Raw genomic sequence first — 27,518 nt, 5'->3', positions numbered from 1 at the left:
GTGGCCGCTTTGTCCCCAGGGGAGGGGGGCGTGCTGCAGACCCACTCGGGACCTGCCCTCCACTTCCCTGGGGTTGCCGGTGGGTTTTAACAAACCATTCTGTTCTTTATTTTAAAAGTCGTACCTACTGTTTGTATTAAAAAATGGGTTTAACGGAAACAGATGCAGGAGCAAAGGAAGAGCCCCCCACCCCCTCGATTCTCAGGGCTGGGGCACCCCCTGAGGAATTTGAGGGGCTGGTGGTGGTTCCCTGTGGTGTCTGTGTCCCCATCTCCTCTTCAGTCCTGATGGAGCAGGGCCACCCTAGTGACCTCATCTGACCTTAGTCACTCCTTTGAAGGCGCCATCTCCAAATGCCATCCCATGCTGAGGGGCTGGGCTTAGGACTGCAACCTGTGAATTGGGGGGACACGATTCAGCCAGTAACCGTAGGTCATATTATCCTGAAACCCATTCTGGGATCTCAGAGGGTCCTTAGGAGACGTGGGGTAAGAGGCAGAGACTGGAGGAGCCACTGTCAGCCGTGAGGTGGAGGTGACCTACGCGCACGCACAGTAGACGTGCACACAGCAGACGCGCACACGGCAGACATGTGCACACGGCAGACGAGTGCAGCGGCAGACACGCACACGCAGACGCGTGCACAGGGACGGCTGACACACGCAGATGGGCACACACGGCAGATGCGCGCACGGCAGACACGTGCACATGGCAGACGTGCGCACACACATGGATCGGGCTCTACACAGAGCATTTTGGATAATGTTTTGTCACAAGATACCATGAAAATTTCCCCTCGTCTTTAGTTGTTCCTTAAAACATGATTTTTAAGAGACCCAGGCCTGCGTCGGGAGACCCGTGAAGGTTTGCTGTTCCTCCTGTTGTCCTAAAGGGACGCACAGTGGTGTCCGCTCTAAGCAGACGTCTGTGGGCCCCTCTCCTCGCTGTCCTTGCGTCTTCAGCAGTCCCTCTGAGGCCAGGCACCGACTCTGGGGCCCTCGTTTCTGAAAGCCCAGGGTCCTCAGGGTCTGGGTCAACTGCGGGGTCGAGGGTGGTCTCCATGGCAGGGGACGAGGTGGAGGGAGACTGGGGGCTCCCAGGAGACCTGTGGATGCTCGGGTCCCCCTGCTGAGCACAGTGCTGACCTTACGTGTGCATGCCCCCAGGACCCCCTGCTCCGAGTCCAGGAGGTGCTGAACGGCACGGAGGTGAACCTGCAGCACCTCACCGCCCTCGTAGACTGCCGCAGCCTGCACCTGGTGGGAACCGGCCTCCTGGGGCGGGGGGAGCGACGGGGGTGGGGGACATGGGGAGCAACTCGGGGGTGGGGGGAGCAGCAGGGTTGGGGGGGCGGTTGGGAGGCAGGAGGAGCAGCCGGGGGCGGAGGGAGGAGCTGGGGCCGGGCATGGCTGTGGGCGTGTTCCATCTCATCCTGCTTTCCTGTCTCTCCCGTCCCTGCCCCGCCCCAGGACTACATGCAGGCCCTGACAGGCTTCTGCTATGATGGCGTCGAGGGCCTCATCTACCTGGCCCTCTTCTCCTTCGTCACAGCCCTCATGTTCAGCTCTATTGTCTGCAGCGTCCCTCATACCTGGCAGCAGAAGAGGTGAGGGGCTCAGAGAGGTCCTGGAGCTTGCCCCAGGCTGCACAGCATGCAAGGATGTGCTTCTGGACCCCTCCAAGTTCTAGTCCCCAGAGACAGGGACAGATGCCTCCTCACCTCTTAACACTCTCCAAGCCTCTGCAGCGACTCTGAGGCTGGTGGGTCCGAGATGAGCACCCTCATTTCACAGATGGGAACTGAGCCTAAAGGAGCTCCCACCCCAGGGGACATGACACGCAAGACCAGAGCAGGCAGGCAGAACCGGGGTCTCCTGCCTCCTTGTGCTGGCTCTGCGCCCTATGCCCTTCCACGCCTCTGACTGGGTGGGCTCAGAATGTCTCATCCAGGGGCCATCCCGGTGGCACAGCTGTTAAGTTTGCAGGTTCCACTTTGGTGATCCAGGGTTTGCTGGTTCGGATCCTGGGTGCGGACCTACACACTGCTTGTCAAGCCATGCTGTGGTAGACATCCCACATATAAACAAAACAGTAGAGGAAGATGGGCATGGATATTAGCTCAGGGCTAATCTTCCTCAGGAAAAAAAAGAGGAGGATCGGAGGCAGATTTTAGCTCAGAGCTCATCTTTCTCCAAAAAAAAAAGAATGTTTCCTCCGTCCCCCTACCCCTGGGTGCAAGTATACAGGGCTGGGGGTGGCGGACCCACTGGCTGCCTGTGGGGAATCAGAGCTTCTGCGGGGAGTACCCTGGTGGCCGTGCCTCCATGGCCCACTCAGGTGGGTGACCAGGATGGCAGCTAGTTCCCATGGGGCTGCTGTGTCTTTATCTTTGCAGTAGGGGTCTTGGTGGCCCCTGCCTCAAGTCTCCCCCGTCAGTACTGGCATGAGTGCTCTATGAGGGTACCAGGCCCCTTTCCCTTCTTGGGCCCCCACAGTGCATATCACAGACCCATTAGCTCCCCTCCCATTTGGGCTGTGACTGCTTCTTGTTGGCCCAGCTTGGATGGCAAGTAGCTCAGCTCAGATCCCTTTCTTTTGTTTGGATTTCTACTCTGTTATTTTCTGTTGTGATGGTGGTGCTGCCCATGGTGGCAGTGGTGATGATGATGGTGACGGTGATGGTCATGATGGTGGTGATGATGATGGTGATAGTGATGATGATAGTAATGGTGATGATGATGGTGATGGGCATGGGTATGATGGTGATGGTGGTGCTGCCCGTGGTGGCAGTGGTGATGATGATGGTGACAGTGATGGTCATGATGGTGATGATGATGATGGTGATAGTAATGGTGACGATGATGGTGATGGTCGTGGTGATGATGGGCATGGTGATGATGGTGGTGATGGTGGTGATGGTGATGATGGTGGTGATGGGCATGGGGATGATGGTGATGGTGATGATGGTGGTGATGGGCATGGGGATGATGGTGATGGTGCTGATGGTGATGATGGTGGTGGTGATGGTGGTGATACTGGTGATGGGCATGGATATGATGGTGGTGCTGGTGGTGATGGGCATAGGTATGATGGTGATGATGGAGATGATGGTGGTGATGGGCATGGGTATGGTGGTGGTGGTGCTGATGGTGGTGGTGGTGGTAGTGATGATGCTGGTGGTGATGGTGGTGATGGGCATGGGGATGATGGTGACGGGGATGATGGTGGTGATGGTGGTGATGGGCGTGGGGATCATGGTGACGGGGATGATGGTGGTGATGGTGGTGATGGGCGTGGGGATGATGGTGACGGGGATGATGGTGATGATGGTGATGATGGTGGTGATACTGGTGATGGGCATGGATATGATGGTGGTGCTGGTGGTGATGGGCATAGGTATGATGGTGATGATGGAGATGATGGTAGTAATGGGCATGGGTATGGTGGTGGTGGTAGTGATGATGCTGGTGGTGATTAAGGTGGTAGCTATAGGGGGTGGCTAAGAGCACAGCCCTAGAACCACATGGTCTGGCTTCAGATCCTGGTTCTACCCTCACTCATTGGGTGACTGTGGGCAAGTCATGTAACCACGCTGGGCCTCAACTTCCCTCCCTGTAGCGTGGGGGTATAAGAATCCACCCTCCAGGGTCAGGGAGCACTAGATGGGCCACTGCTTGTGAGGGCTCAGCCTTGGGCTTGGCTGGAGTCGGTGCTCAGACAAGTGCTACCAGTGTCCTGCTTATCTCACCACAAGGAACACAGCGAGGAGACCCTCTGCTTGAGGTGACCCAGCTGGTGGTGAGGGGGGATGTAAGCCCAGGCCTGGCTGACCTGTGTCTCACCACCAGGCAGTGCAGCCCTAAGTCCCATCTGGGACCAGGCAGGGTATGGTGGCGCTTGAGAGCAGCAGAGGCCTGGCCGGCGGCTCCCTTGCCTCGCCCCGCAGCAGCCTGGGTGGAGTGGAGGGTGGAGAGCCAGAGGGCAGCGGCGTGGGGAGGACTGGGCTCAGGCCTCCCAGGGGCAGGCGGGAGCTGAAAGCTGAAACAGGGTCCCCCCCAGCCCTCCGTGTCTCCCTAGGAGGGGCCCTGTCCCCTCCTTTCAGTAAGCTGACAGTCAGCATCCCTCTGTGCAGGCCGGGGTACAGGTTCCTGGGTGTCCCGTGTTACGGAGGACGAAGCAGGGTCACTTGCCCACAGTCCCTAGCCTGTACGTGGCCGAGCTGGGATGGACCAGCTGCGTCTGCACCGGAGCTGACGCCCGTAGGTCCTGGGGCTGGCCTCCTCGTGTCTGGGCCTGAGCCTGTGCTGGTGTCCCTTCCTGCAGAGGCCCCGACGAGGACGGGGAGGAGGAGGCTGCCCCAGGGCCGCGGCAGGCGCACGACAGCCTCTACCGTGTGCACATGCCCAGTCTGTACAGCTGTGGCAGCAGCTACGGCAGTGAGACCAGCATCCCGGCTGCGGCCCACACTGTCAGCAACGCCCCGGTCACCGAGTACATGTGAGTCGTGCCAGGAGCAAGGGGAAGCCCGGGCGGGGACAGGCGGAGCCAGGCTCCGGGCCAGGCTGCATGGGGCTCAGTGTGGCCAGCGGGTATGTCCACGGGGGCACAGGGTGCGGATCCTGCCTGGGCCACCAGCGGGAAGGAGAGGGGCTTGGCATAGTCGGGGCTGCTTTCAGACGGGCCTCCCTGGGGGTGCCCAGGCTGTGGGGGTCAGCCTGGCATTGAATGCTTGCTGATCCCGGGCAAACCTGGGTCAAGGCCACAGGGAGGCCACTCGGCCAGATGACTGCTCTGTGTCTGGGGCCCGGCCCAACCCGCGGGGAGCAGGCAGCCGGGTGGGGGCAGTCTCTGGCTGGGCCAAGGCGGGCAGGTGGCAGCCGTGGGTCCACTCAGAGCCCTGTTGCAGTGCTGGTGTCACAGGACCCCCAGGCCCTTGCTTACTGGGCTGCAGACAGGGTGGTGACAAGAACGCACAGGTCTGCCTGGCTCTAGAACAGGCCAGTGGCCACTCACAGCCGCTCTCCTCCCGCCTCAGGAGCCAGAATGCCAACTTCCAGAACCCCCGCTGTGAGAACACCCCCCTCATCGGGCGCGAGTCCCCACCGCCCTCAGTAAGTCTCGGGGCAGGAGGGTGGGCAGGGGACCTGAGGCCTGGGTGGGGGCGCCGCCCCACCCCCTTGGTGGTCTAGTCTGGCCCCACGAGCAGTGCAGGCCCTGCAGGCAGTGGGAGCTCCAGCAGCCAGGGCTCTCGGGTGGGCGTCTGGCTGAGTAGACGGGGCTGGGTGGGCTCACAAGCCGGCCTTGAGGTGCCCTGGGGCCAGAGGGGGCAGCCAGGAGCCCCCTGCCTGGTGGGTCAGCTCAGCTCCGAGGGGGCCTGACTTCTCTCTTCCTACCCGGCTCTGCTTCCTCTTCTTTCGTCCGTGGCTTCCTGAGCTCGACCTGGGATCGGCCCCTGGGTCTTCTGGCTTGGCCTGCTGTTCCCTCTGGTCTTGGGGGTGAGACACAGAAAAGGGGACGCGGTGGTTTGGTGCCAAACAGAAGGATTTTGCAGAGAGGCAGAGGCCTGGTGGGCTTCCTGGAGGTGGTGGGCTACAAAGGACAGGGCCAGAGAGGCTGCAGGCCGCTTGTCTTCAGAAATGCCCATTGTGCAGCACAGAGCTGGCCTGGGGTGCCCTGGACCTGGACCAGGGCTGTGCGGGCTCCCAGGCCGTCCTGCCACGCTCAGGCTGCCCTCCTCATCGGCACTCCGCTCTGGCCCCCCTGAGGCCTGCTGTGGGCCGGGCCCTCGCCTGGCGTTGAGGCTGCCCTCTCTCTCTCTCTCTCTCCTGCGCCCCTCCCACCCCGGGCCCTCCTAGCGCTATCTGGCTGCCCTGGACTCTGGCAGCCATGCAGGCTGGCAATTTAAGCCCATGGACAGTGCCCGAACGTTGTGGTGGCCGTGTCCTCAGAGTGACAGGTACTGATCCACCCCGGGTTCCCTGCCCTGCACTGCCCACCCACCTGTGCCTCCATGCCTTGTGCTCCCTGCTACCCCTCACCAGCCGACGTGCCCCAGGACTGTCAGCTCAGTGCTAGTGGGGCCAGCTCTGCTGCTGGCCCTGGGCCTGGCGTCCTTATCTCAGGGGCAGTGAGCCCCTCCAGAGAACCCCCAGCCCAGCTGCAGGGGCCCCAGCCCCTCGTGTCACCTCCCAGCGAGGAGACCGTCACCCAGCCCCCGTGCATGCCTGCACTTGGTGCCTGGGCTCAGGAGTCAGAGTGCGGGTGAGTGAGCACCCTGGGCTGCGGCCAGCAGGCCCGGCCCTCATGCCGCCCTGCGTGTCTGGAAGCGCACGCGAGTGTGTGCAGATGAGCGTGCAAGCTCCTCCCAGCCATCCCCACATGGTGCCGTGCATGCCTGCTTGGGGTCCGGGCTGCTGCCCACTGTCCCCTGCCCCCGCCGCATGTCCACAGAATGACATGGCTCTTGGCACCTGCTGCTCCTCCTTTAGGCATGCCCTCCGTGGCCGCCCGATGGGCACGCACAATCTTCTCCTGGGCCAAGAGTTCTATGAGGGCTCTTGGGGCCCAGGGGACATTGTCCCTCCTGATGTGGGGACTGTGGTGTGGGGAGTCTGGCTGCTGGAGCTCCCAGGGGTCAGCAGGGTTAGTGTGTGGCTGTTGGGTCACCCTGCCAGGCTCCTACCACTGGCACATGGCACATGCCTTGGCCTTCGTCCCCATCGCCTATGGGCGTCTGGCCCTTCGTACACTGCCTGGCTGTCGCACACATCTCCTCCATGTGTGTTCCTCGTGAGCACACACTCACGCATGTGCACTAAGCGAGGCCCTCATGCTTCCAGTTGGATGAGGGGTGGTCAAGATGTGCCGGCCGTCCCCTCCCCCCGCCCCCTGTCACTGCCTCTGTGACCCGGGAGGAGCCCACAGTTTGGTTCCCACCCAGCCTGAGGGGCCTGGGCAGCTTTTGGGGCCCTCCTTCCCGGGCTGGCAGGGCAGAGTGGCCGTGGGGTCTCCTCATCCTTGTGGCCCGTGACCCTGCCTGTCTGGGCTCTCGGGGACCATCTGACCCACTTTCGGACACAGCCTAGTTGCACCCTTGCGTGACGCCCTCCTCCTGGCCCCCCAGCCAGGGTTGCGCCGTGGGAGGAAGCAGCCTGTGTGTGGCCTTCAGGGCTTGGGTGTGAGGAGTGCAGTTAGGGAGGCTCTGAGCTCCGGCTCCCGGTGGGGGCAGAGCTCTGCCAGGCCTAGCGCCCAGATGCCCACAACAGGGGCCTGAGTGCTCATCTCATCAGAAGGGGAGACGTTCCCCATCCTGCGCCTGCGCCAAGGCGGTCAGCCCTCTGCTCCCTGGCGCAGCCAGCCAGGCCTCAGAGGCTAGGCTCTGGGCCAGCGGGCCCCTCCTGGAGCCCCTTCCCAAGGACTCTGTCTGCTGTGCGCCTGTCCTACCCCAGGGGTCCCTCTGGCTCACCCCGCCAAGGCCTGAGCCTGGCCGCATCCACCACCCTGCTGACTGCCTGCCTCCCTGTCTCCCTCCAGTACACCTCCAGCATGAGAGCCAAATACCTCGCCACGAGCCAGCCTCGCCCCGACTCCAGCAGCAGCGGGCACTAGACCGCCCGGGCCAGCCACCGCCCCACGTGCCAACCGCCCTCTCCTTCCCGTGCCAGCACTGCCGCTTATATCCGTGCTGCCCGCCGGACCCTCTGCACGTCGCCAGGCCGCTGTGGGCACCTCTGCAGCCCCTTGCCCTCCCCTCCTCTTCCTGCAGGGGCGTGGGGTTACCTGGCATGAGCCCCAGGCCGGTGGAGACGCAGAGCTCTGGGCCTGCATCCTCTCCTTGGGTCACACACCTGGACATGTGGCAGCGCTGCCACCAAAGCCCGGGCCCTCCCGGCCCCACCCCCCTCGCCCCTCTGCCTCTGAGGATTCGAGTTCCCAGAGCCCTGCTCTGGGCCGGACACGACGGTGCTGTGTCCCTGACGCTCCCTCTGCAGCACGCTGACCCCCGGACCCTGCAGCCTCCTGGCCTCGCACCCCAGCCCGCTCCTTCCCTCCTGCAGCTCTGACGCTTTTCCTGTGTGCCCTCGATGCTTCTGGGCCTCGCTTCTTGGTTTGCAGGCAGCGCAGGGCCCCGTCTGTGCCAGGCATCTGGGGGACGGCGGTGTGCCCGCCCGCTCGTCTGTCTCCCCACCGTGGAGACTCCTGCGGCTTGTCCATGCGCCTCTCTCTGCAGTGTCTGGAGCTCCTTCCTCCTCTTTCCCCGCCTGACCCCAGGCCCCCTCCTGACGGCTGCCCGAAGCCTCCACAGGGAGGCCCCCTTTCTCTGCCTCCTGTCCACTGTCACTCTCTCCCTCAGCGCCTGCCCTGCCCGTGGCACCCAGCCCTCTGCAGTGGCAGGAGGACAGCAGGTGCCACGCCGAGCCCAGGCCGCTCATTCACTGCTGGCCGTCTTCTTGGTGCCAAACCCCCTCCCCCACCCCAGAGACTTGGCAGCTCCGTCTGGGTCGTTTTTTGCACTAACCACATTTGTCATCTCCAGGGCAGGAAGCTGCGGGCCAAGCGGCACTGCCTTCTCGGTTCCCTCTCCATCCAGGACAGGCGCTGTGCCCCGGAGCCCGGCCTCGAGGGCTGGACCCGAGCTGGCTGTGAACGCGCCCTCGGCCCCTGCTGCCCCTCTTGGGACTAACCACTAACCTTACCCCAGCCTCCGCGGACGCCCCTGGCAGAGCCGCGAGCATGACCCGAGTCCAGGCCAGAGACAAGGCCCAGGACAGCCGGCTGGGAGTCAGGCTGGAATAGCCGTTTTTTCTTGGGGTGCTGCTGGGGGGCGGGCGTGTAGACCGACAGGCAGCCTGAGGGCCTGGAGACCCCTCCCCAGGGGCAGTGCTGCCTCAGGAGGACCGTGTCCTCAGGAACGAATGTCCCTTGGGCTGTAGGACCGAGGTCCCTGCGGCCTTGGTCTGCCCGCCTGTGAAGTGGGAGCAAGGCTTCCCTAAGGTGCTTTTGGCTTTAGTGTACAATGTTTGCTGTTTCCTGCCGTGGAGGGTGGGGCCGCCCCCAAACCAGGACAGGAAGTGCCCTGCCAGCCCTGGCCCAGCCAGCCTGACATGGACAGGCCGGATGTGGGCTCTGGTCTGTGTGCCTGGCCAGGGGCAGCAGAGGACCACCCACAGCCACGTGTGAGGGCCCAGGCTGGGGTCCCGCAGTGGGGGACAGGCAGCTGGCCTGGCAGTTTACAGACACGTGGTCTCTTCCCCCAGAGCAGGGGGCAGCACCCCTTCCCTGGACAGGCCTGAGGGAGGCTGCCTTCCCTTCCTCTGCGGTCCCCCTTTCTTTGTGCTGGTGTCTGGGACCAAAAGTGTGGGTAGGGTGGGGGCCAGGCCACGTCTGCTCCGCCCTGGGAGGGGAGGGGAGTGGGTGGGCAAATATGGAGGTGCCCCAGGTGCGCCTGGGGCCCTGAGCCTTGAATCTGAGCCCCTGGACATGGCCACACCTCACTACAGGGCCCTGTGCTCCAGGGGCTGCCTGGCCCTTGTTCTGGGCCCCTACCAGGCCACAGGAGGCCTGCCCAGTCTTTCTTTTGGGCTCCACCCAGGTCAGGAGGGGGCGTCAGCAGCCTGGCCGGGTGCTGCCGTGCGCCCCGCCACCGCTCAGAAGCACAAATGGCTGCCGCGGCCGGCGGGCGGGGCCGCGATGTGAATGTACATAGCATGGGAGGTGGCATTGTGCTCAGTGTCCACCGCGCGTCGTGTGCGCGTGCTGCCCCGTCTGTGACTCCACCTGCGTTCCCTCTGCTCACCGAGGTTGGATAAAGGAAAAGGGGAAGAGTCAAGAGGGGTTCAAACCCAAGCCTCAGTCCGTGGAGAGGGAGCGCATCCTGCCGTTGGTTTTCTGTTTCTGGGTTTTCGGGCCCCTTTCCTAACCACCCCCGTCCCGGTGACCTCTTCATATCCACTCCCACCCTGCACCAGTGGGCCTTGCGCCTCTCAGGCCCTGCTGCATCTTGGGGGGTGGTCTTTAACCACGTGGGGGAAGGGGTGCTGTGGGGCTGGAGGGTGGCTGCCCCTGCCCAGCCCCCAACGGGCTGGGCAGCAGGTGGCAGGGCCCTCTGGGCAGGTGTCCACTCCCTCTCCCCTGGCCTGGTGGGCAGGGTTGGGGAGGGGGAGGGCCTGGTAGGAAGCCCCAGACCCTTCCCCTGCCAGGGCCACCCCATGTCACTATGCAAGTGCAGACGGAGCACCAGTCCCCTCCCTGCCCAGGACCCCTGCCAGCCCCAGGAGGGGTGGGTGGGGCGGGTGAGACTAGGGCCTTTGTGGGTTTTTTTTTTGTTGAGCCGTAATGGTTGTGTGCCGCATCACTTTATATTTGTTACATATAACATATCTGGGTATAGTTTTGTTAAGACTCCCACCCTCCCAGTTCCCTCCTGGCCCTTGCACCCGGTCCCACGGCCCCCCCTCCCCCCCCCGCTTGTCACTTAGCCTCCTGAGCAGGGACTGAGGCCCGAGCCTCTTCATTTTCCTCCAACCTCCGCAGGGCCATGGCTGTATGTGCTGTCGCTGTGTGTTTTTTTGTTTTTTAAACTGGGTTTGGGGTTTGATTTTTTATTTCTTTGGGGGCTTTATTTTTCTTGGCAAATACTAAAAATCTCGTCAATGTAATTTCTGTGGTTTCTATTCAGCTTGGGTTTCATGTTTTAAAATAAACAAATTTTAAAAAACAGGCCTCTTTTCCTGAGTTGTTCTGGCTCCCCCCCAAGTCTGTGGGCAGAGCGGCCACGTGCGGGGCCGGGAGCCACGCGGGGGCGGGGGCGGGGCCTGGCGGCGAGAGGGCCGTGGGTGGGCGGGGCCTCGCGGGACAAGGTGGGGCCGGGCGGGGAGAGGGCGAGGGTGGGCGGGGCCTGGCGTGGTGGGCGGGGAGAGGGCGAGGGTGGGCGGGGCCTGGCGTGGTGGGCGGGGAGAGGGTGAGGATGAGCGTGGCCCCACGGGGCGGGGCGGGGCGGGGCGTCCGGTCTGCCCAGCAGCCCTCGCAGGGTCTCGGCAGGGGACGGTGGTCTCGTTGACGTTGTAAAGCCTCTCTTTGCAATGTAGACATGTACTGGAGGGCCCTGAGGGGACGGGAATGGGGGTGCGGAGGTCCCTCCCGCCACCAGGAGAGGTGACAGGCCTGGCCCAGGGCAGGGTGCTGGAGGGGGCCAGGTGGGAGAATGGTGGGCCCCAGGAGGAACTCTTCCTGAGCCCCCGCTGTGGTAACTCCTGTCCTTCCCAACGCCCCACCGAGGCGGGGTTCCCGGTGCTTCCGGGCCACTCCCCCAGCCCTGGCCTCCCCGGAGTCCTTCCTAGGGGTCTGCACAGGAACCCTCCCCCGCCCTCCGAGGTAGGCGTGGCCCTTCTTGCTCTCGTCTGAGAAATGGGCTGGCAGGTGCCACATAATCCAGGACACAGCCCTGCGGGGGCGGGGGGGCTCCCATCCCCACTTAGGGCGATACCAAGCCACTTCACAGTAAGGCCCTTATGACCCCCTGGAATCTGCGGAGGCACATTTGGACCAGGAGAGTGTTTGTGTCCCCTGCCTGGCACACAGGCTCAGGCACAGGAGGGGGCGCCGGGCAAAGCCCCTGCCTCCCAGCACACACCAGCAGCAGGCCCGGTGGTCTCCCATCGACTAGCTCCCAGCCAAAGGGGGCCCAGGAGAGATGAGCTCTGAAGGGGGGAAACTGAGCCCCCAGCGGTGGAGACGGTTGCAGCTCTGGGACTCCTGGGCGCCACATGGTAAGGAGCGTAAATGGGGACATTTGGGCCCAGGCAAGAAAGCCCATGTTTGGAGGGAGAGCCGGGGGCCACGAGGGAAAGACCCTGGGCACATCCCACCCTCTCGGACCTCAGTTTCCCTGTCTATGCATCAGGGAGGGTACAACGACATCCGGCCCTAGAGGCTGCCACATTGCTTGGCTCATGGCCCCTTCCTCCATCCTCAGAGCCAGTCGTGTGGCACCTTCAGATCTCCCGCTCTGACCCTGACCCTCCTGCCTCCCTCTTGTAAGGACCCTTGCGATTGCATTGGGCCCACCCAAATAATCCAGGATCATCTCCCCATCCCAAGGTCCTTAATTTACTCACATCTACAAAGTCCCCTTGGCCATGTAAGGTAACATAGTCACAGGTTCTGGAGATTATGACATGGACATCTTTGGGGGCGGTTATTCTGCCTGCCACGGGAAGCTAGTCTCGAGAATATCTGAGGAAAGGGTTCCAGGCAGCGAGAACCGCCAGTCAGTGCAAAGGCCCTGAGGCAGATACGTGCCTGGTGCATTCAAGCAGGGAGGCGAGGGTGACTGGAGTGAAGGGAGCAAGGGGGAGAGTGGCTGGAGATGCAGCTAAGGTGGGGGGATGGCAGAGGGCCTGTGGGCCTTGTAAGGACTTTGACATTGCCTCTGAGAGAAGTGGGAGCCATGGAGGGGTTGAGCAGGCTGACATGGCCTCACATTCACTTTAACACGATCGCCCTGGCTGCTGAGTTGGGAAGGGAACCAGGGCAGAAGCTGGAGACAGCAATGCAGGCGAGAGCTCAGGGCGGCCCAGGCCAGGGTGCTGGCCAGCTGTGGAGTGGTGAGAAGGGTTTGGGTTCTGGAAAGCAATGCCACAGCACTTCCCAGCAGACTGTGTGTGGGTGTGGGGTGTGGGTTGAGCTGTTGGGGGCATGTATTGTCATAAATTGAAATGGGATCGGGGGAGGTCAGAGGTCCAGTTTTGGACATGCTGAGCCTAAGGGGCCCCTTGGACACCCCAGGGCAGGTGTGGAGAGGTGGCAGAATGGACGAGCCTGGGACTCGGGAGAGAGCTCGGGGTGGTGCTGGTCGGCCGGAGTCTTTGGCATAGGTACTGTAATGTCACCCACGAGGCAGGGTGACATCCCCCAAGGACTGGGTGCTGAAGAGGAGAGAGCAGGACCAAGGACCAGGTCTGGGAGGGCGAGGGAGTGACCAGTGAGGTGGGAGGAAGCCCGGGACAGTGGGTGTCCTGGGAGCCACATGAAGACAGGGTCAAGGAGGCATGAGGGACCACATCACATGCTGCTGAAGGCCAGATTCTGCGAGGACTGGGAAGTGACCGGCAGATTCAGTGACCTGGATGGACGCCATTGGCGTCTTGGACAAGAACAGGTCTGATGAAGCCGGACAGCTGGCTCAGGAGAGCAGGGACGGGGCTGGAGGGAAAGACCTGGGGACAGCAAGAAGCGACTCCCCTTTGGGGGAATTTAGCTGCAAAGCAGAAAAACAGAGCGATAGCTGGAGGGGCAGGCCTGGAGAAGTGTGTGTGTGTGTGTGTGCATGCGTGCACGCACGTGCATGTGTGGGTGTGTGCGTGCGCACTAAGACGGGAACTAGCAGCATGTCGGGTAGGCTGATGGGAACGATCCCCTAGGCATGGAATGGATGCAGGAGGCAAGAGGGGAGGATCAATGGCGGGGTGATGTTCCTGAGTTGCCAAGAGGGGCTGCGACCTAGGTCACAGTGAGGGGCTGGCCATAGACAGGTGCGCGCCCCCTCCTCCTGGCCCAGTGGTTAGAGCATTTGGGCAGCCGGCAGGGGGGTCGGGGGTGGAGTCGGGGTGGAGGTGGCAGAGGGTCTCAGGAAACAGAGGGAGGCTGAAGAGGAAGTGGGGAGAGAGGAGAAGGTGCGAGCTGTCACCTGGGGCCGTGGGAAAGCCACGGTGGCAAGGGCCCCTGGGGCTCCTGGTCTGGAACTCAGGGTGGGACTGGCCAGCCAGCAGGGAGCATTTCCCTCCAGCCTCCCAGGTGCGGGCGCCAAGGAGGCAGAGGGCTCGGTGCCACAGGTCGGAGACTGCAGGCTTGGCCGAGACAAAGTGTGGAAGCGAGAGAGCCAGGGGAGGTGAAAGTGAGCTCAAGGTCGAGACTGGACCTGGGATTAAGGCCAGGGAAGGATGAGCCTGCAAGGGGTGTGGTGAGGGATCCGGGTCCAGCGGGGGTCAGGACAGGGGAGGGAGGGAGCTGGGCAGACAGGAGGTGGAGGCAGAGTGGGGTGCTGCAACGTCTGGGGAGTGACAGTGGAGTGGGGACCAAGGCAGGCAGGGTGTCGGGGGAGGGGAGGCCAAGGGTGTGGGAAGGACAATGGACACCAGAGTGACCAGGAACGGACGCGAGAGCAGCATGGAGAGAAGGGCCAGAGCCAGAAGCCAAAATCTCCCCAGAAAGAGGGGGCCGGTGGATACCCACGACAGGGGTGGAGAAGGCTGGGGCGGGAGGTGGGGGTGTGGGCAGCAGATGTTGTGGTCCTCCCACAGGGTCGGAAGGGAGAGAGAAGGGTCTGCCCGCCCCGCGGCCATAGGAACATCTCCAGGAGTGAGGGCAGTGCCCAGCAGGGGGCACTGGGTGGTCAGGATGAGACTCAGGGCCGGGCTGGTGGACAGACAGTGCAGGGACCCACCCTGGAGCTCCCGATGGGCTGGGGTGGCCCGAGAATCTGCATTCCCAGCAAGTTCCCAGGGAGCGCATGCTGCTGGCCTGGGGCTCAGCTGTGACCGCAGTAGAGCAGGAGGCGAGCGGTCATCGGGCCGGGGTGGAGGATCCGAGATTCCACCGGGGTGGGGGACGGCCAGCCCTGCCCCGGAGCCAGGGCACAGGAGGGCGGCCTGGGGTGGCCTTCAGCAGTCGGCTCAAGCTCGCCTCCTGAGAGGAGACACGTTGCATGAACCATTACCGGCACTAACGTTATGATCCGTGATGTGAACTTGGGGAGCAAGCTCGGGGCTGCAGAGACGTCTGTCTCCTCCTGCCCCACGAGGGCTGCACCCCTAGATCCGGGCGGGGGTCCTGGGAAAAGTCGACTCGAGCTGGAAGAGGAACCTCCAGCTCTCGCCACCAGCCGGCGCCCAAGGACCGTGGCAGGTTGTCCGCGGAGGGGGTCCCGAGGCCCGAAAGGGGCGGAGGCAGTAGGGGCGTGTCTGAGCCCCCAAACTCAGCATGGCGACATAATCTGGGCACCCTCAGGGGCCGGGACAACGAGCCCTCAGGTCCCCAGGTCCCTCCTAGCGAGGTACCAGGAACCTTTGGTGGGTCCAGCCCTGGGCTCAGAAAGGGCTTGGGGAGGGGTCACCTCCCAGAACACTTGGTGAGGCTGGGGTGGGCAAGCGCCGGGGGTCACAGCAGGACCAGCTGGTTGGCCTGACGGACAAAAAGAGGCCGGCTCTGGCCACCCCTCTCCCCTCTGACCCCAGGCCCAGAGAGGGCAACAGTGGCTGAAGCCATGGCCAGGATCTGGCCTCCTGCACCTCCTCATGGAAAGCCCTGGCTGCCTGCCGCTGAGTGGGCCAGGCCGGGGGAGGGCCAGGGAGACGGAAAGCGTTGCCATCCTGTCTCCAGCCTTCCAGGCACCCTGAGGGACCGCACCTTGGCACCCTTGCCCCCACTGTGCTGGGACCCAGGGCACCCTCCTCTCCCCGCTCCATCTCTACAAAGCCTTCCTACTCCAGCTTGGGTGTGCCTCATCCAGGAAGTCAGCCGGGATGGCCTCAGTCAAAGGAAGTGTGTTTCAACTGAGCAGGGAGGGGCCGCACCCTGGCACCCCTCTCAGCCCTTCCCAGACCCCCTGGCCCGCCTGGCAGCACAGAAGCGGGGAGCTGGGGGGAGCACTGCCACCCTCACGGAGCACCCAGCAGCCCCAAGGCTACGGTTTGACTTCTTGTTTTTGGAAGCCCACAAATGAGTGGCAGTCTGGGAGGGGCTAGATGCCCACGGTGCATCACCAGAGAGTGAGGCAGGGCCGCCCTGGCGGTACGTGGGGAGAAGCGAGGTCCCCCGTCTGCTCCATGACTCATCCTTCCGGGAAGGCCCCCTTCCTCACACCCCGAGGGCAGCAGATGGAAAAAACCGGCTGCCCAGTTCCCGTGGGACCCCTCCTGCACCCACTTCCCCTTCCAAGGAGGGAGAACTGCCCTGCCTCCCTCGCCACTTGTCTAGAAGAGGGAAGGGCCCCGCTGCTGGCCCCTGCTCCTTCGCCACCCCTCCCTGGCGCAGAGCACGTGGACTCAGCTGCCCTCACACCTGTCCCCATTTCTCAGACGGAGGTGGAGACTGCGGGAGCTGCAAGACCTCCTCCCCACCCCGCCCCGGACTCTCTGCTCTGCTGTCCCCACTCCGTGCCCCCTCCCCACAATGGGACAGTTGGATGGCCCCAACTCTGCTGCGACTCCACACCTGTGCCCCGTGGCCGCCACCTCTATGCCGAGGCTGATGCCAGCTGCCCGGGGCGTGCTGGGGCCCTGGGTCTGCAGCCGGGCCCTCTGACTCACCGGGCAGGAAGGAGGCCCAGGCCTCTGCCCGCATGCGGCCGGCCGTGGTTCCGCTATGACTCCTCCTGCTCATTTTCAGCTTCCTCGTCGGAGGATGGGCCCTGTGCCATCCGATGAGATGTGGTCGCCATCTCCACCCAGCCTGGCACACAGTGGGTGCCGGGGGATGACGGCAGCCGAGTCCGGGGGCACCCCCTAGACAGGGGTCAGGCTGGGTGATGGTGGAGGAGGCCCTCCTTCCCTCCCACAGTCCCAGTCACTGCCCACACCCCCTGGGGCAGCTGCCCCGAGGCCTTCTGGAAACCACTTCTGCTGACTCAGGGCTGTGCAGGGCCGAGGTGGGGTCAGGCCCCAGCGAGTCGGCCCCCAGGCTGGGACAGCCACCAGGAAGGGCTGGGAGGCAGGGACCCTCCCTGGCCACCAGTTTGGGGGTGCCGAGTATGTGAGCATGTCTGGTGGGGGCAGGCTGGCATTCTGCCCCCACAGGTCAGCCGTGGGGAAGGGAGGCACCTTTCGAATGACTTGGCTTCCGAGTGTCGATAAGGCTAAGCTTGGACCAGAGTGGGGGGCATGGAGGTCACAGGGACCCTGCAGCCCAAGCCTACAGAGCAGGTACCTGCAGGGGCAGCTGGGGGCAGGAGCCAGCAGAGCCAGCCGCAGGGCACTAGGGCTCAGCTGGAGAAAGAGGAAGCGAGGGCTGCCCGTGCCTGCCAGGGCCGGTGGGGGGGTTCCCCTGCTGGGCTGGAGCCCCCTCCACCTCCGGCCCACCCACAAAGCCTTGTGTGAGGAAGAAAGGGCCCCGAGGAGCTGCTTTCCGTAGAAATTAAGAGCTGTGTGACTCCTCCCCGCTCTCCCGGGACCTGTTCAGGTGGGAGTGCGGGCCGAGCCCGAGGTCGGTGTGGGCACCAAGCCCTTTCACGAGGAGGGGGTGCACGCAGCGCCAAAGAGGGGAGGCCGGGATCCGAGGCCCACCCGACCTCTGAGTTTGAGCTCTTCACTACCCCACCAGCCCAGCTGCCTGAGTTTGGCGTAACTGCTCCGAGCCTCAGTTTCTCCATCTGCAAAATGGGACGATGACCTCTGTGGGCTTGTGACGGGGATGAAGCCAGGTACGGAGGTCACCGGGCCAGGTTGGCACAGGCTGGGGCTCCAGACCCTCAGGGCTGCCCCCTAGCTGGGACCCTCCTGACTGCATCCTTGGGCGCCCGGGCTGGCTACGCCTCTCAGGCACCTGCAAGGAGCTATTTTGATCCCAGAGAGTCGGCTTGGGGGGTTCTTTACCTCTGACCCCCACAGAACTGCAAATGCACCCCCCCACTCACACCGCCTGCTGCACCTCTGGCGGACCTGCAGCTCGGCCCCCACTTCCAGCCAAGACCAGGAGCCCCGGCTTGCCCCAAAGACCACCTTTATTCACAGCAAAGGAGTCACCATAGCAACCACGCTTCAATTCCCTGAGAACTTTTCCCTTATGGTTCGCTTTCCTAGCTATGTCTTTGCAGAAAGAAAAACAGAAGACAAAACACAGCCCCGGGGCCAGGCACGCAGGAGACAGGTACCGGGCAGGAGACAGGTACGAGGCAGGAGGGCGGCGAGGGGCCTGCTGCCGGGTGCGGCCACATTTAAATACACAGAGCGAGACCTTCCCACCAGCTTTAGCAACGAAGATCATCCCAAGCTGGGCTTCTGCTTTTTCTGATCCACAGAAAAGATAAAGTAACACCCTCCCCCGCCCCCCCCCCCACCCCCGAGCACAAAGACAAAAACATCCTACTTTTTACCCACCCCCTCTCGAAAAACAGGCACAGTAAAAAAATACTGTCACGATATGTACAGACACGCCCACTATGGGCGACTTTCTCTCCACTGGGGAGAGGAGATAAGGCTTAGCTCTGACTCCCCCTCACGGAGGGAGACAAAGGAAAGATGGTGGAGAGGTCCCCCCACCTGAAGAGCCCCCCAGCAGGGCGGGGAGGGGAGCCATACGGCCACGGGGGCTTCTTGGGGTGGCTGTCACTCTGAGCCACAGTGCCCGCGCCGAGCTCAGTGGGAGGGGCATGGCGCAGGGGTCCTGGGGGCTCTGAGGCTGGGGCCGGGATCCCAGGGTGCAGGCGCCCCCAGCATGGGGCCTGCGCTCAGCAGAGCAGCCCCTGATCTCACGCTGCCCCAAGACCCGCAAAGAGTAGCAATAATTACACTGCCCTCAGAGCGACCTCTGACACACAGATTCTGCCGGGGCACGGGCTCTGGAAAGGCAGACGAGGGGCACTCCTGGGCAGAGCAGAGCTGCCCAGCAGCCTGCTACATGGTCGGGCACACAGTACACGCGCGCACGCAGGTGCAGCCCTGGGGGAGCCTTGAATGCCAAGGCCAGGGCGGCACCACAGGGGTCCCCGGGCCCTTTGGATACCAGGGGCGCCCAGGGACGGGGTCTCAGCCGTGGCTGCTAGAAGATGGCGGTGCGGGGACACCAGGGTGTGTCCGGGTACAAGTGGCAGTGGACGGAGCGGAACCTGTGAGGACAGAGTGGGGGGCTGGTCCGTGTGGGGTGGGGGTGCTGAGCGCCCATCTTCAGACCCACAGCACTGGGGGGGCCCTGCGCCACCCTGAGCAGGACTCTTGGGGGCACTGTCTATAGCGACTCCCAACTCTAGCTCCACCAGACCCACAGGGGACGCTGGGCCTCAGTTTCCTCACCTGGATGGGTCAGCCTCCACCGAGAAGGGCCCCTTCACGTGGACGGCATTCCGCTTGTTTTCAAACGTGCCGTAGCTCAGGGTCACCTGCGTGGAGGGGGCGGAGGGATGCTGGAGGGGCCGCCCATGTGGCTCTGAACGAGGGAACAGCCCTGCCTCCTGCCCCTCCTCGGTCCAAGAAGGAAGGTCTGTGGGCCATGGCACACTGCAGCCCACCCGCTCTGCAAACCCCGGGAATAAGGCCAAAGTGGGGGCTCCGGCTGGGCTGGGAGAGCTGCCAGCCGTGGGTGAGAGGACATCCACCGAGGCAGGAAAAGACCCGAAAAGTGCAGGGTAGGTGTGTGGCACCGAAGACAAAGACGGGAAGGATGGACAACAGGATTTGAGCAGGGTCCACGCTGGTGGGAGGATTAGGGGTCTGGGTGGCAGCCAACAGCAGGGCCCTTTCTGACCCCCCTGTTTAAAAAATGTGACCCCACCCTCCACATCCTCCTCCCCTACCCTCCGCACCCTCCTCCTCCACCCCACTCCATTCCTCTCTCGGATCTGCCCCTCCCCTTCTGGCCCAGCGGCTCTCCTTTGGGCTCTCTCCTCTGGGCTCCCGTTGGTCCACACTCCCTTCCCGGGCCCCCGCGGGAGGCGCACCTGCTCGTGGAGCTCCGAGGCAGGCACCTGCTGCAGGTTCTCCAGGTGGGAGTGGAAGAGCCCGCTGCGGATGAGGGGCACACCCAGCAAGGCCTCCACGATGTAGCCGATGGTGCAGTCGTCCGGCAGCCGGATCCTCTCGGCCGTGCTCATGAAGTGGCCCCCGCTGTGGGCGGGAAGGGATGGACGGGTGAGTGGAGGCGGGAGCTGGCTGCCCGCCGGGCAGCACGTAGCACAGAGCAAAGCAGCCAGGCTCAGAGAGAAGGTGGACGTGCCCCCAGGGAGCAGAGTGCAGACCATGTCTGTGTCCCTAATAGTCTCTCCTGCCCACAGCTGCCTCCTTCCCTGAGCCCCAGCACAGCACCCTCCTCTGTACCAGCCTGAGGATTCTCTGCCAGTGGGGGCTGCTGGAAGGGGTCCTGCCCAATGGTGCATGGGCCCGAGTGCTAACAGCCTCTGGTGCCTGGTAGGCAGAAGTGGCCAGTGGCAGGGCATGACTCAACCCATCCAGGCACGTGAGCCTGGGGACACCCACTGCTGGGAGGATGAACCCAGCCAGGCCTCACTTGGGAGGACCTTGGGACCTAGGGCAACCTGGCTGGTGGGGCACCCTCACCTGTGCCCCAGGACACTCACCTGGCCCACGGGCTCATCTTCAGGGCCAGCCCGCGGCTGATGCAGAAGCCAGCCCCACCGGTGGCAAACCAGAAGTGGACAGGACGCTGCGGGAGAGGGCAACGTCTTGAGACCCCACCCCCACCCCAAGCCACGAGGGCGCCTCCCGCCTCCTCCCCACCCAGCCCAGGTGTATGTAGGTGCAGCACTCACCATCTTGTTCTCGCTGACCCTCTCCGTGGCCTGGATGGGCCTGTCCAGGCTGGGCTTGCCGATGTAGACGTCCTGCGTGTGTGGGTAGCTGGCCAGCAGCCGCAGCAAGGCCCGCACGTTGACATAGTTGTCGTCATCCACGTGGCAGAACCACCTGCGGGCGAGGCAGGGCCGTCAGGAGGGCGTGCCAGGGGCGGGTACTGCCAGAGCAGGTGCCTGGAGCGGGGGACGTTCCTTGGGCCCCGGCCAGAGGCCAACACTCACTTCCTCCCCGAGTCGATGAAACGGTCGTACTCCACGGCCATCTTGCAGGACAGGGCCTGGCGGCTGTGGGCAGCCGAGCAGTTAGTATTGACCACGTTGCCTGTGGACAAGGGGAAGGGGCTGTTAAGTGGGTCCGAGCTGGCTCAGAGAGGGCAGCCTGGCCTGGGGTCACACAGCAGGCCCCCCGTGAGACAGAGCAGGATAGAGTGGGTGGCTGTCTGGCCCATGGCACCTTGGGTTCAAGATGTGCCCTGCAGCGGCTTCCCTCCTCAGCCCCCTCCCCAGCACAGGACACCAGGCCTGGCGATCCCCTCCACCATCCCAACCCCCTCCCGGGGCGTCCCCGCCCCGCCCCAGCCCATTCAGGCGGCTTTTTCCCAGCACCGACCACCTGTTGCCGCCACATCAGCTCAAAGGGCCCGGGGAGCTGAAAGGGCCTCATTTGCATGAGAATTAGGGGGGGGCCGAGTGGTGGGGCGGGCCCTTGAGCAAACCCGTTGAGTAAACTGCGCTCCCCAGCCCGTGGCCTCTGTGACCTCTCCCGGGGGGGGAGGGGGCGGGGGTGAGAGGGCGGAGGGGAGCCTTTCCTCCTGGAAGTGGAGCCCCTTCAACCTCCCCAAGCCCTGGGCTCACCCGTGCGCCTGGCCAGGACCTCATCTTCCCCATCGGTGAAAATGAATGTCTGGAAGGAGAAACACAGCCTTGAACAGGCAGCCCTGTGCGCCCCACCCCTGGGCCGTGGCGGGTTTCCAGGGCTGGGCATCCTGGGGTCTCAGCAGCTACCACTCCATCCCGCGCACTCCCCCCACCACCCCACCCCGTCTTTGGGCCTCAGTTTCCCCCTGTGCACAGAGCAGGGCTCAAGTGCCAACATGAGTGGAAGCAGGGCTGGGGTTCACGCAGGCCCCACCCCCCACGTCGACAGCTGGGCCCAAGGTCGCCCGGCAGCTGCTGGCGGCACGAGCCAGGTGGGGCGCCCCGCCCACCCGCCAGGTAACCGGCTCCCGCCCGGCCCGCGCACCTGGCGGGGCACACACCCTTATTGACACAGCACCCGCCCGGGCTGCGGGAGGGGGCAGAGGGCGGTGGGGGGACAGCGGAGGAGGTCGGCTCTGGGAAGCCAAGTCTCAATCAGTCGGGGACAAAGGCTTCTGCTGGGCGGCTGCCAAGGCCCCGCGGACAAAGGGCCCGGAGGGAGGATGAATCACCAGGCATTGTCCGCCAGCTTTGTCCGGGCCGCGCGCGCCGCGAGGGGCGCCGGGCGGCCTTAACTCGGCCGCGTTAAGCGGGAGTGGCCGCGCTGCCCATTACCATACAGCTGGCCTGGTTAACTGGGCCGGGCTGGGCGCGAGGTCCGGCGGGCAGGGCAGGGCAGAGGTGCGGCCCGGCACTGCGGTCTCTCGGCTGTGTGACCAGCCGGGCAGGTCACCTTCTCTGAGCCGAGGCGGCACGGCTGTTCTGTGAAGACCCCGACGGCCAGCAGGGTGGAGGCGGGAAATCACAGAGGGCCCAGCCCACGGGTCGGTGCCCACCGCAGCCACACGGCCCGGCACCCCCTCCTGCTGCTGGGGCGAGGAAAGCTGGGCTCGAGAGACAGGCTTTGCCCAAGGCCACATGAAGCCTCCACCTTTCCAGTACAGGGCCATCCGTGCCAGGATCGCTCTGCGGAAGGGGGGCCGCAGGGCGGGGCCAGGAGCTGCCGGCGCCCGCCTGGGCCCGTCCACACACGGGGAAGAATGTTCCTTCCTCTGCCGCCCGCCCAGCGCGTGCCGCCGGGCGCACCCAGGCACGGCGAGCGCAAAGCCTGGAGCCCGGAGGCGGGATGGGGGCGGGGGGGGGGGGGTGGGGGGGAGCCTGAGCGCCAGCAGGAGACCGCCACCTCCATGCCCGCCAGGCCTCAGTTGCCTTCTCTGTATGAATGGATCCGAGGGAGGATCCAGCATGTGCAAGCCTGGCACCCAGTACACACCCAGGGACCTGGGGGACCCACGCGGGGGGCCCACCCTCACCTGGGTGGCCCCAGCTGCTTGTCCAGCCTGACCCCAGATCTGGGCACGCGGGTGAGGCCACAGGCTGTGGGTCATGGGCTTAGAGCTAAGGGGGCGGCAGGCTCCATCTACACCCCATCCACATAGGCACCCCCTCCTTCCCGAGCCCAGCAGACACCCCAGGGCGGCCCGCACGCACAGACTCGCCCCCGGCCCCCAGCCCGCTCTCCGGCAGCGCAGCCCAGGAATGCCGTGGGAGGCTGAGGCTGGCCGGTGCCGACGCGCCGCTGCGCCCCTGGATTAAAAGGAAAATGCTTTCTTAATGAGATCAAGCGAGGCCTGTTCTCCCGCGCTTTGGTGGTGCCCTAAAAACCCAGCCCAAGGCTACAGAGATTAAAGTCACCTTTGTTCAGCTGGGGAGAGCCAGGCCGCCCGCCCAGAGGGAGTGCTGGGGAGGGTGGGGCTGCGGTAGTGCGAGGGTGCCCAGCCTCCCCACCCTCCCGCCGCCCCCGCGCATCAGAGCAACTGGGAGAGGAGGGGACGGGCTGCCCCGGGCCTCGCCCACCGCTCAGAGCCTCAGTTTCCCCCTCCGTACAATGGGCATGCCCAGAGCAAAGCAAAGAGACTGATTCTCTCCTTTCATCTCCCTAATGGCCCTGTGAGGTGGGCACTGTTACTACCCGAGTGAGGAAACTGAGGCCCAGACCCTGGGGCAGAGGTGATGCTGGTCCAGCCTGGCCGTGCCTTCCAGGGACGGAGACGACCCCCCCCCACCACACACACCCGGGGCCCCCTCCCCGCTTCCCCGAGGACGACAAGTAGGCTGCAGGAGGAAGAGCAGGGCAGCCAGGGCGGCAGGGCCGGCTGGGGGCGGGCGGGGGGACACCCACAGGAAGCGGCATTGTTCCTGGAGCTGCGATTCAAAGAAACACAGGATGCCAAGCTCTCCCCCAACAATTGTGGCCGCTGCGGTGGCAGCCGCTGCAGCCTGGCCCGCTCCTGAGACGGGTTGGGGAGGAACGTGTGGGCCAAAGGCTCAGTCCCTCATCCTGGACTTGAAGGCCCGTCACAGTGTGGCCCTGCTGACCTCCCCCTGCCCCTCCCCGGGTCACTCCAGTCGCTGGAAGTTTCTCACACATCCGTCACGCTTGTGTTCGTGATGCCCAGAGTGCCCTTTCTGGGTATTTTCTACTCTCAGTCTAGCTCAAATGGCACCTCCTCCAGGAAGTCTCCCCCCGCCCCCCCCCCCCCCGCCATAGGTCAGATGCCCAGTCTCGGCTTACACAGCCTCTCTGGGTTTCCCCCACCACAGCCCTGACTTCCTTGAGTCTCCCCCATCAGACTGGGTCTGAATCACCCTTGCACAGGGCTGGGAAAGAAGGACCCTCTGCAGTGACAGTTTCAAGGACCCCTGGCCCACAATACCCCATCGGAGGGGCTCTTGCTTGCTGTGATGCCTGAACTAATTGCTGGAGGCAGATTTGGCCTCTTCTGTGGGGGGTCAGCTGGCGAGAAGGAAACCTGAGTGGCCCTTCAGCTGGGAGCTCAGGGCCCAGGCGAGTGATAGCACCCACCTCACTCTGAGTGCCCTCTGGGCTGATGCCCTGCATCTCCAGCTTTTCCAGTCTTCTTTTACAACACTCTGTTGGAAGGGCAGTGCTTTCCCTATTTCAGAGATGAGGAGACTGAGGGTCAGAGAGGCCCTGGGTCTTGCCCAAGATCACCTAGCTCAGCTGGAACTGATACCTGAGACCCCCTGACCACATCCCTTCTACTAGAGAAAGCCCCCAACGTTCAAGATGAGAGGTGCTCAGAGCTGGTGTCAGCCCAGAGAGGGCTGAATGTTGCCACAGGTCACACAGCAGGGAGGCAGAGTCCTGGGGGTGGGGGTGCCTGGCTCAGGGATGGTGCCCCACAAGGGCTGTCAGTCAGGGATGTGTCGGGGGGGGGGACCGTAGGCCCCCTCATCGCCAGGCAACCTGAGTGGCCAGCACGCCAGCGGTGGTTCCCATGGAGCGCATAGCTGCACACAAGAGGCCGGACGCCTTTCTCCGCTGGAGAAAGGGGCTTTGTTACCTTGCCCAAGCGGCCGGCGTGAGAGCCGCCGGGCGCTGGGAATCCTAACGGCCTGGGCGCCGAACAAAACCCACGGCCCCCGCCACCCCTCCCGCCCGCCACTGAGCCCCTGGGAAAGGGACGCTGCGTTCCCAGGAGGCTGCCAGGGGGTTCCCAGGGCCCCCTCCCCACTCTGGGACGAGAGAGGACCCTGCCTGCTAGCCCCCATCATGACCTTGCCAGGACCCTGCCCCAAAAAAGGGCCCTGCCAGGCCAGAAGGCCCCAGGCCTCGAGAGTTTAAACAGGGTGGAAGAGGTGTGGGGTCTGCTCTGACCCCCGAGCCCAGTCAAGGGTCCCTGACTCCACCCCAAATGCCCAGTCAGTTCCTTGAATCTCCCAGCCCCAGGATGTTCCCCTGCCACCCTTCCCTCTGCAAGGCCCACACTCTGTCTCCGTCCGTCCCGCCCGCCCCAACCCAACCGTCCTGCTGCAGCCTCGAGGGAGATTTTCAAAGTGGGGTGTGTCTTTATTATGTGTGTGTAGGAAGTCGATGCGCAGCTCGGGTGTATTAAGCGCAAGGTTCCCGGCTCCAGAGACTCCTGCACCTCGGGGAGAGGGTCCCCCGCAGAGACCCCGAAACCCAGTGCTGTTTCTCTTGAGATGTGCTCTCCAGGGCCCACCAACACCCACCCTAACTCCAGATTATCTTCAGCAATGACTGGGACGGGAAGAGGACGCCCAGAGCCAGGGACCCTAACCCCACACTCCACCTCTAAGGAAAAGAGCCTTCCTCCCCAGGGTGGACGCCCCATGCAGAATCTGCCTTGGAGAGGGTTAGAGACAATAACACCCCATTAACGTGCTCCAATGTCTGGGGGCAAGAAGCATCACAAGGCACCAACCCCAAGCACTGGTGGCTGGTGTGGGGTCAGCGTATGCCATCCAGGGCTCTGGAAGTTGGCTGGGGATGGGTCCCCATTGGACACTTCCATAACTGCATGGGGAGAGTGGCCCCACCAGGCAAACTGGGCTGGGAGGCGATGGACTGACGTCACCGCCCCCCAGATATTCCCAGTGGCTGGACAGAGATGCAGTCTGGCGCCCATCGGATACTGCCACCAGCTGGACAAGACGGCAACCCCCTACCCAGCCCTCCCGCCCGCCCAGGCCGCGGGTCCTCACCATCTCCTTGTGGCGCGAGATCCAGGTCTCCAGCAGCAGGTCGAGGCGCGCGCGGTGAAACTTTTTGGTGGTTTTGACCGCGATGAAGACATCGTGGGGTGCCAGCGGCTCGGCTGGGGGTCGCGGGTGGCCGTCGGCGGGGCGGGGAGCGCCCCCGGGCGGTGGGCCCGCGTCTCTGCGCGCGCGGGTCAGCAGGCTGAAGTACTCGGACAGACTGTGCACCTCGCGGGAGAGCGCTCCGGGCGCCGGGGCCGCCTCCAGCCCTGGCGCCGGGGCCGCCCCCGCGGGACCCGCCAGGCTGCGCAGCGCGCGCCGGCCGCGCTCGGCGGGCACCGGGGGCGGCGGCGGGTCGGCGGTGAGCACCAGCAGGCAGGCGAGCAGCGCGCCCGCCAGCGCCAGCAGCAGGCGTCGGCCGCAGCGCTTGAGCATGGTGGGGTGGCGGCCGCGCGGTGCGCCCTGCCCGGTGCGCCCTGCCCCGCACGCCCGCGCCGAGGACCCCGGGTCCGGCGGCGAGTGCAGCTGGGCCCCGCCCGCGCCCCGAGCACTTAAAGCTCTCCGCCCTGGCACCGCCCCCCTGTGGGCGTGCCCCCCGCGAATCTCCGCCCCCACCGCGCGCTCACTGGCTGCCGGGCCCTGGGGCGGGGCCTTGCGCGGGTCGCCCCCCAGGCCTGGCAGCGCCCACGTGGGGCCGCGGCGGGGGTCTGGGAACTGCCCCGCGGGCGCCGCGGCCCCCGCCCCCTTTGCGCACGTGCACGCCCCGCCCCTGTCGCCCCCAGCGGGCAGCCTAGGGGCGTGGGGCTTTGGGCCTGGCCCGCCCCCTTGGCCCTGAAGGGGAAACCCGGGCTGGCCAGCGCCGGCGGGGGCGCAGCGCTCCGGCGTCTGGCACGCGGAGGGGCGCGCCCTCGGGGCGGTGCCCGAGATTCTGGGACGGGGGCTTCGGGGCTCAATCGTCCCGCAGGGGACGCCCTTACTTCCTCGCTGTGCACTTCCCCTCCTCGAGCCTGGCTTCCTCCCCTTGGGATGGTGCTGGCCGAGCAGTTGGGGCGGCGCCTGGGTGGACCTGAGCGCTCGGTCCAGGGCAACCGTTCTTAATATCAAGGAGAGGGACACGAGGTTCCAGCGAGAAAGCACCTGTACCAAACTCCTCCCCTAGCCCCAAGCTAATTTCCTCGAGTCCCGGACGAATGTGGGGGGCTTGATGCCCCGAAATCCTCCAGGCTCCCCGTCGCGAGAAGAAACGGAGGTCGCCCCCCCCCGCGCGGGATGAAAGGCTGCCTTCTGTCCCATTTGGTCCCTCTGCGCTCGGGCCAGATGTGGCCCAGCTGTGCCCCGCCCCGCCTCCTCGGCACACGGCGGCCCCCAACCCCGTCCCTTCCCACGGGCCGGGCCGGCCCACCGCACGAGCTAGGACGGCAGGAATGCGCGCCTGCACCTCGGGTTGAGGGTGAGGGGCGACGGGCCCGGAAGTGGCCAAATCCCCGCCCGCCCCGCCCGCCCGGCGCGGGCTCAGGGTCCGAGTCCTCTGCCCGCAGCATCTTCCGGAAGCGCAGCT

The 27,518-nt window shown here is 64.6% G+C and overlaps 2 protein-coding genes across 5 annotated transcripts in view; one reads left to right on the top strand and one right to left on the bottom strand.

Annotated features, from left to right (window-relative positions):
• TTYH3 (tweety family member 3) overlaps nucleotides 1-10,719 on the top strand; it is a 31,770-nt gene extending 21,051 nt beyond the window's left edge. The window contains exons 10-15 of one of the 2 annotated variants that reach the window (XM_023655158.2): nucleotides 1,167-1,259; nucleotides 1,470-1,606; nucleotides 4,324-4,497; nucleotides 5,036-5,111; nucleotides 5,856-5,956; nucleotides 7,534-10,719. In XM_023655158.2, the coding sequence (XP_023510926.2) occupies nucleotides 1,167-1,259; nucleotides 1,470-1,606; nucleotides 4,324-4,497; nucleotides 5,036-5,111; nucleotides 5,856-5,956; nucleotides 7,534-7,549 (597 nt within the window). In that variant the 3' untranslated portion in view covers nucleotides 7,550-10,719. The remainder of the gene's footprint in view (nucleotides 1-1,166; nucleotides 1,260-1,469; nucleotides 1,607-4,323; nucleotides 4,498-5,035; nucleotides 5,112-5,855; nucleotides 5,957-7,533) is intronic. The other variant, XM_023655159.2, reaches the window with a different exon arrangement.
• On the bottom strand, nucleotides 113-26,474 carry LFNG (LFNG O-fucosylpeptide 3-beta-N-acetylglucosaminyltransferase). Of its 3 annotated transcripts, none has more exons than XM_070230664.1 (8): nucleotides 25,967-26,474; nucleotides 21,374-21,422; nucleotides 20,741-20,840; nucleotides 20,477-20,630; nucleotides 20,285-20,370; nucleotides 19,649-19,814; nucleotides 19,005-19,090; nucleotides 113-393 (listed from the first exon to the last, which is right to left on the bottom strand). In XM_070230664.1, the coding sequence occupies exons 1-8, from the start codon at nucleotides 26,393-26,395 to the stop codon at nucleotides 381-383; spliced, it is 1,083 nt and encodes a 360-aa protein (XP_070086765.1). In that variant the 5' UTR covers nucleotides 26,396-26,474; the 3' UTR covers nucleotides 113-380. The 3 variants fall into 3 exon arrangements, with proteins under 3 accessions (XP_070086765.1, XP_023510925.1, XP_070086766.1); XM_023655157.2 differs by lacking the exon at nucleotides 113-393 and adding an exon at nucleotides 17,699-18,820; XM_070230665.1 differs by lacking the exons at nucleotides 113-393; nucleotides 25,967-26,474 and adding exons at nucleotides 17,699-18,820; nucleotides 24,303-24,399.
• Nucleotides 26,475-27,518: the final 1,044 nt, after the last annotated feature.

The sequence above is a fragment of the Equus caballus genome, chromosome 13 (assembly GCF_041296265.1).
Source record: "Equus caballus isolate H_3958 breed thoroughbred chromosome 13, TB-T2T, whole genome shotgun sequence".
Classification (NCBI taxonomy): Eukaryota; Metazoa; Chordata; class Mammalia; order Perissodactyla; family Equidae; genus Equus; species Equus caballus.
The sequence above is the reverse complement of the archived record's forward strand: the minus strand, read 5'-3'. Positions and strand labels throughout refer to the sequence as shown.

What these genes read in the sequence shown, in the direction of transcription:
- LFNG (XM_023655157.2), bottom strand. Translation starts at nt 26,395, where the DNA reads ATGCTCAAGCGCTGCGGCCGACGCCTGCTGCTGGCGCTGGCGGGCGCG. An exon ending in AAGATGAGCCCGTGGGCCAG is followed by an intron (nt 19,815 to 20,284) that starts GTGAGTGTCCTG and finishes TCCCGCCCACAG; the next exon opens with CGGGGGCCACTTCATGAGCA. An exon ending in GTGGAGGCTGACCCATCCAG is followed by an intron (nt 18,821 to 19,004) that starts GTGAGGAAACTG and finishes CTGTCCTCACAG; the next exon opens with GTTCCGCTCCGTCCACTGCC.